This window comes from Sprattus sprattus, assembly GCF_963457725.1.
Source record: "Sprattus sprattus genome assembly, chromosome: 7".
In the NCBI taxonomy this organism is placed as follows: Eukaryota; Metazoa; Chordata; class Actinopteri; order Clupeiformes; family Clupeidae; genus Sprattus; species Sprattus sprattus.
The window spans coordinates 18574819-18581472 of record NC_137926.1 but is presented as its reverse complement, the minus strand read 5'-3'; the positions used below and the strand labels follow the sequence as shown (position 1 = coordinate 18581472).

Genomic DNA, 6654 nt, shown 5'->3' with positions numbered 1-6654 from the left:
CATGAATCGCCAAGAAGCTCCCAGACACAAATACTCAATACAAATAGTTTACTTATATTACATTGAAGAAGGTCACAAATAAAAACCTTATTTCTAACTTGTATGTGTTTGTGTGTGTGTGTGCATGTCCATGTGCAGGCTTGGGTGATAAATGTGCATCTGACAGATGGTTGGTTATTTGGTTAGCACAAAATAGTGGTGTCTTTAAGGAGCTCACATTTTAATCAAACTGGAAAGATACAAACCTTTCGCTGATGGCGGAAGCAGCTCTCATCTATCACAACAAATTCTTTGTGACCACCAAGACACTGTCTGCTCTTCCTTCTGTGTCTGTCCATTGCGCAAATACAGACCCCTCGTATGCGTCTTGCCATATTAGTCAGGGTTCTGGAGCTGCCAGCAATACCATCATCGACCATGTCAATCTGCCTGAGCCTGAGCCCTTGTGAGAATCTGTGGTAGGGAGGAATAATATTTAAAACATTGATAAGATTTCTGTAGCCATATGTGTACTGTAACAGGGTATATACAGCAAGCCTTAAGCTACATTTAATACCTTTTTAATACCTTTTTTACTACTTTCTGATTTTTTAAAAACCATCGCAACACTGAGATGCAAGTGTTAATCAGCGACCTCCCTAATGTTTACAGCAAGTTATTTTTGTTGACACAAAATCACAGCACAGCACCTGTAAATGAATTTCATCCAACTGAAAAGCGATGATTTTGATCTTTCAAAAAAGGAGCCAGCTCTGATCGTTCTGGAGACTTTCCCATGACCTGCTCTTTGACAGTACCTGAGAACATACCACATTTCTTTTTAAATATACAATTCATATATAATAATTATACATACTGTATGTGTGTGTGTGTGTGTGTGTGTATATTATTGTAGTGATATATTGTACACACGTCACAATGCATTACTTTTAATGAAATGACTTAGACGTGCCTTTCAATGTATTAATCTATACAGTAGTAGAAAGAATAATAATAATTAGATGAAAGAAGAATGATCACGTTGATGATAATCATAGTGTCATGTTGTTCCATTCACTGACATTGTTACGCCATATCACATACCAGATGTATTGGTCTGTCTTCATCACAGATACCATTCTCATCTTGTGGTGGCAGAGAGTGCATCTGAGCTTTTTCTTCAGAAGATGTTTCTTCTGCATCCACTTTATCAATTTCAGTGTCCTGCGTTTTGTTTGTTTTCCCTCAATCCGGGCCAACAACTTCTTTTTCAGAGACATTTTACTGAGGGAGTAGACACCGACAATTAACAAGATCTCTGACATACCTTTATGATAACACATTTTTACTTTTGGTATAATTTACATGGACAAACAAAACTCAGACTAGATGAAGTAGATATTGCAAGACAGTTCAACAGAATCCAGAGAAACGTGTGACAAAATAATTTAAACATTATATCATTTTTGTCATTTTATTCTAACATTAAGAAAAAAAATAATCATTTCCATCACAACACAAAAAGGTTTTTTTATATAACAAAATTATTAACATAGCCTGCCTTGTGTTTTTTTATAATATTTTTTTAATGATTACTAGCTAGCTGGAGGAATTGAATGAGTAGCCTAGTTAGCATTTCGATAGGGATACATTTAACACCTACCATTTGTTTCTATTGATATGAGCCCACTATACCAGGGGTATCCAATTAAAATTCTAAGGGGTCCAGTTTAAAAAAATGTCCTCAAGCTTGGGTCCGGAGGTCTATCAAACATTTTTTTTATGACCGTTGATTTCACTGATATAGGACTGCATGTGTTTTATGTACCAACAGTCAAGGTGTGCATTATGATTCAGGGGCATATTTAGCCAATATAAGTACTTTAGGCGCTAATAGTATCAGTGTCTGTTTGGTCAACAACTTACTATCAGATCAAATGAAGGTCTACATTTCAATAATATTTCAACAGTGTGTATTGTCGTTTTCCATATTAACATTAAACATAGTGACCAGCATATTCCCTAGCAAAGTTTCAGCTACAGCACTCATGCACTCGTTTGCTCGTTGTTGGGCAGTGACGCTTTTTAGAGCATGCCATCTTTCTCTTCAACCGCGTACTGCAATGAATCTTGCTTTACTTTCCCTCTCAACTCACACGCAGGCTTTTCTTCAGTCAATTTGTCTGCAGCTCGTGCGACCAGTCCCACAGCTCGCAGCTTTAACAGCGAGCCCGTGCTGCGTAGTGTAGGCTATCATCTGATTGGCTACTGGCATTATAAAGTTTAAACAAAAACATAGCCTGCCATAAAGTTATGGTTAATTTAATGTATTTAAAGGGTTTATAAAAGTCACGCAAACATCAGTTGCTAAAACCGCTTGGTCAAAATTATTATATATAGGCCTATATATATATATTATTATAATTTTGTATTTATTTTTTGCAATTGTGTCTCGGTCCTGTCCGCCTATTTCCGACCCCCGCACTATACAAAGATTAAAGATTAAAAGACGTATCAATAAATAGCCTCAGCCGCTGTCAAATTAAACAATGCATTTGAAGCCTGGAAAGTTCCTAGCGAAATTCACATCTAATCACAGTACCCTACGCATACAGAACCTCGTGGTCAGGTGAAAAATATAACGTTTTGCCCATTGACAAAACTGCATCACCACCAACACAATACATACTATCATATAAAATACATGTCATATGTTATAGACATTCTTGCATTTACCAATTTGAAAGTTTATAAAGTGAACCTACCGCAGAGAGGCAAACTTCTTCTGTCTGGTGTGTGGGATGGGTGAGCCCCTCTTGTGGCGCGCAGATGCGATGGACTCGATGAGCGGGAGATTTTTTATTTTTTTTTAACCCCTGATCTGAAGCAATGCTTACCCTCTGGGGCAGCGTTACAAACTTAAGACTGCTGCTATGGAAACAATACACGAGCGCTATCAAGACATCCCAAAATGTTCTTTGGGTTGAGGGGCAGTTCTAAGTGTGCCCCTAGAATTCAGCAGACAGACAATGAGAATAAAATGAATCCCTTAAAAATATGTTTGTGTTGGGGCAATCGATTTATGGTCGTTTTACATTAGGCAAAAAAACGAACCAAAAAAGATTTGGGCGCCAGAGCGAGGTAAAGTAAAATATCCAACCACAGACAATTATATAGAAACATCCAATCACAGACAGTTGCAGCTGCCTGTACCAGTCCCATCCACCTGTATATATAGAGCACACGTCCCCAAGAACCGTCTTTCCCCTTATGTGAGAATGGAGCCCAAAGCGAAAGAGTCATGTTCCGCTGGAACTTCAGCTAGTTCCCGTCCCAAGAGGACACAAAAACGTAAGGTGCCGGATAAACGACATAGTAAGTTTTCATTGTTATTTTACTATCTAGCCAGTTTATTAAGCTACTCGGTAGCTAGCTACCTAGCTAGCAATCTACCTACCTAGATAGCTACCTAACATTACCAGCCCGCCACATAACGGTAGTTTATCAATTATGAGGTTGCTAACCAGGGTTGGAAATTAACAGAGTGGTCAAATTTGAACATTCACTAGACATTTGCAGGTGGACATAAAAGTTAATTTTAAACCAAGTTGCTATCCAGCTAAAACAAGCTATTAGTAGGGAGTTGTCTGCATTGGAGTTATTTCGGTGGCCACCTAAAGATACATTTCAGTTATAGATTATATCCTTGGCTGTAGCTGACTAGGGGGGTTCTTATATTAAGTACATAACGTGATCCACTGCAAATATTTTTAATTGCCAAGTACTTTAAGACAAATAAATAACTGAACGATATATTAAGTGCCACGCAGTGGAAAACAATAACGGGTAATGGTCGTTGAGGGTTTACATATTGTAAGTGGCTAGTGAGCCCAGTCCTGTACCACGCACGCAGCACGCTCTCACGTGCACACCGACTGACAGGCTCTGTGTGCCTGTCATTCGGGGTGCACGTGAGAGCGTGCTGCGTGAGCGTGGTACAGGACTGGGCCAGTAAAGAGACAGACGGGCACAGTAATATTTTTTTTTGATGGATTTGTAAAGGATTCTGACTTAAATCATAAAATCCCCAGTGATTCCCATATATACAATACAGTATTGAGCTTTATTGTTATTCTAACTATTTCTTTTTTAGGCTCTCCCTCTGACCTAGCCCCAACGGCAACAGTCCTTCTTCAAAAGGACAAGTTAGAGATTCGTCATTTGAAAGACAAACTCGAATGGCAAACAAAAAGGATAGAGGACCTGGAGAAAGAGAGGGACTTTCTCCGGGGACAACTGGCTTCCGTCAGAGGTACATAGCTAGATTTAAATCAGCAAAGAATTTAGTTTTATGGGCATTGTCTTTATACCATGTGCTGGGGGAATATATGTATAAAAAAATATTTTAGCCTTCATTTTTAGTACATTAGCCACTGCCATGATTGATGGGCTGTATTTGCCCATATAAATATCACATTGATATTTTATTTTTTTAGTGAAGGAAGAACCAGTTGGGGATATAGGTGTGGTCGATGAAATCGAATCACAATCCACATCATCCTCATCCTCATCATCCTCATCCTCCTCATCCTCCTCATCCTCCTCTTCGCCTAAGAAGCGCAAGAAGAAGAAGAAGCACCTCAAGAAGCACCTCAAGGGAGCCAAAAAGAATAAGGAGCTGAAGAAGTTTCGGCAGCGTGGTAAGTTTTAGCTGATTGTTAAAGGAAAGTGTACAGTTGCATCTCAAAAAATTGTAATTTAATCAAAAAAGTTAAAAGATAAGAGCATAGGCTTGAAACATGGGCATAGGCTTGAAACATGCCATTTTATGTGTAATGATTCTAAGGTGTCTCTTAATGATTTAAATTAGATTTTTTTTATTTTTTTACTTTCCCACAATATTCATTTTTTGTAGATGCATCTGTATGAACTGGTAGATAATGTAAATATCACACAACATGCTGCATTCTCTGGTTTAGATTTACAGTTTGATTTTGGTGTAGAATGGTAGATGGATATGCTAGTGCTTTGGAATATAATTTGATTTGTGGGCACACTAAAGAATACTAGCTGCCTCAGAAATACTAAATATGGGTTTTTGGATATAGATTTTTGGATAGCCAATGCAGCTGGTAAATGTTAAACATTGTAGAACAGATGTATACATTTGTGTGAATTGTTCGACAGCAACCAAGTCCATAGTGTTGAAGTACAATTGTCTGGTATGGTATTCTTTGCAGCGGTATGTTTTTGAGATGTGTGTAATTTTTTTTTTATTTCCTCTCCAGTTCAAACACCAGACGAAATCGTACGGCGGTACAAATCAATCCTGAAAACGTTGCGCAAGACCAAGACCATGACCAGGGCCTTTAGAAAACATAGAATTGACCGCAATACTGTTGTTTCTACATCGGCAATAGGTGAGCTGGCCTTAGCAGCTCCTGATTTATATCAGGAGCTGGTGTCCAACAGGCCAGGAGGTGGAGAAACGGTGTTGGCCTTTGCCAAAAGGTGCGATGCGGCCATTCAGCTGGATGAAGCTGCCAAACTTAAAATAGAGGGGATGAAAGCTGGGGGGACACTGCTCCCCATTAGGAGAGGCAAGCCTGTGCCAAACAAAATTTAATTGTTTAATTTGAATTCTTACATTAGTTTGATTTGTTCGATTTTATAATGTAGAGTTCACACACACACACACACACACACACACACACACACACACACACACACACACACTCACACTCTCACACTCCCTTCAACTCAGATAAATAGTTTTTATTTTTTTTAAGAGCCGAAGGAATTTTTTTTTTATGTGAATTGCCAGACAGTTTACATTTCAATATTGTTCTTGTGCAAATAAATATGTTTTCCTAATTTCTCTTGTCATACTGTTCATTTTGTGCAAGTTTTAAGCTTACTTAGTCATTAGTAGATGGTGATGTGTTTCACACTTAACAATAAGGTTACCTTTTTCCAGTTATAAAGGTAAGCAACTGATTACTATATGGTGATGTGTTTCACACTTTACAATAAGACTCTGTTTTGCCAGTTATAAAGGTTAGTAAATGATATATAAAGGGTGATTTGTATCACACTTTACAATAAGGCTCCGTTTTGCAAGTTATAAAGGTTAGTAAATGATAAATAAAGGGTGATTTGTTTCACACTTTACAATAAGGCTCCGTTTTGCCAGTTATAAAGGTTAGTAAATGATTAATAAAGGGTGATTTGTTTCACACTTTACAATAAGGCTCCGTTTTGCCAGTTACAAAGGTAAGTAACTGATTACCAGATGATGATGTGTTTCACACTTTACAATAAGACTCCGTTTTGCCAGTTATAAAGGTTAGTAAATGATTAATAAAGTGTGATTTGTTTCACACTTTACAATAAGACTCCGTTTTGCCAGTTATAAAGTTTAGTAAATGATTAATAAAGGGTCATTTGTTTCACACTTTACAATAAGGCTCCGTTTTGCCAGTTATAAAGGTAAGTAACTGATTTCTAGATGATCATGTGTTTCACACTTTACAATAAGACTCCGTTTTGCCCGTTATAAAGGTTAGTAAATTATTAATAAAGGGTGATTTGTTCTGAAATGAGTAGTAAGCAGTAACTTGATCTTGGATGGATGGATACTTTATTAATCCAGAGGGAAATTTTAGGACATCCAGT

The 6654-nt window shown here is 37.7% G+C and overlaps 1 protein-coding gene across 1 annotated transcript in view; it reads left to right on the top strand.

The window, feature by feature from the left end:
• Positions 1–417: 417 nt before the first annotated feature.
• Positions 418–6654, top strand: part of LOC308367745 (uncharacterized protein) — a gene marked incomplete at both ends in the record, with an annotated part of 10863 nt that continues 4626 nt past the window's right edge. The window contains 3 exons of the mRNA XM_080841737.1: positions 418–445; positions 4476–4679; positions 5268–5587. Coding sequence (XP_080697863.1) covers positions 418–445; positions 4476–4679; positions 5268–5587 — 552 coding nt within the window. The remainder of the gene's footprint in view (positions 446–4475; positions 4680–5267; positions 5588–6654) is intronic.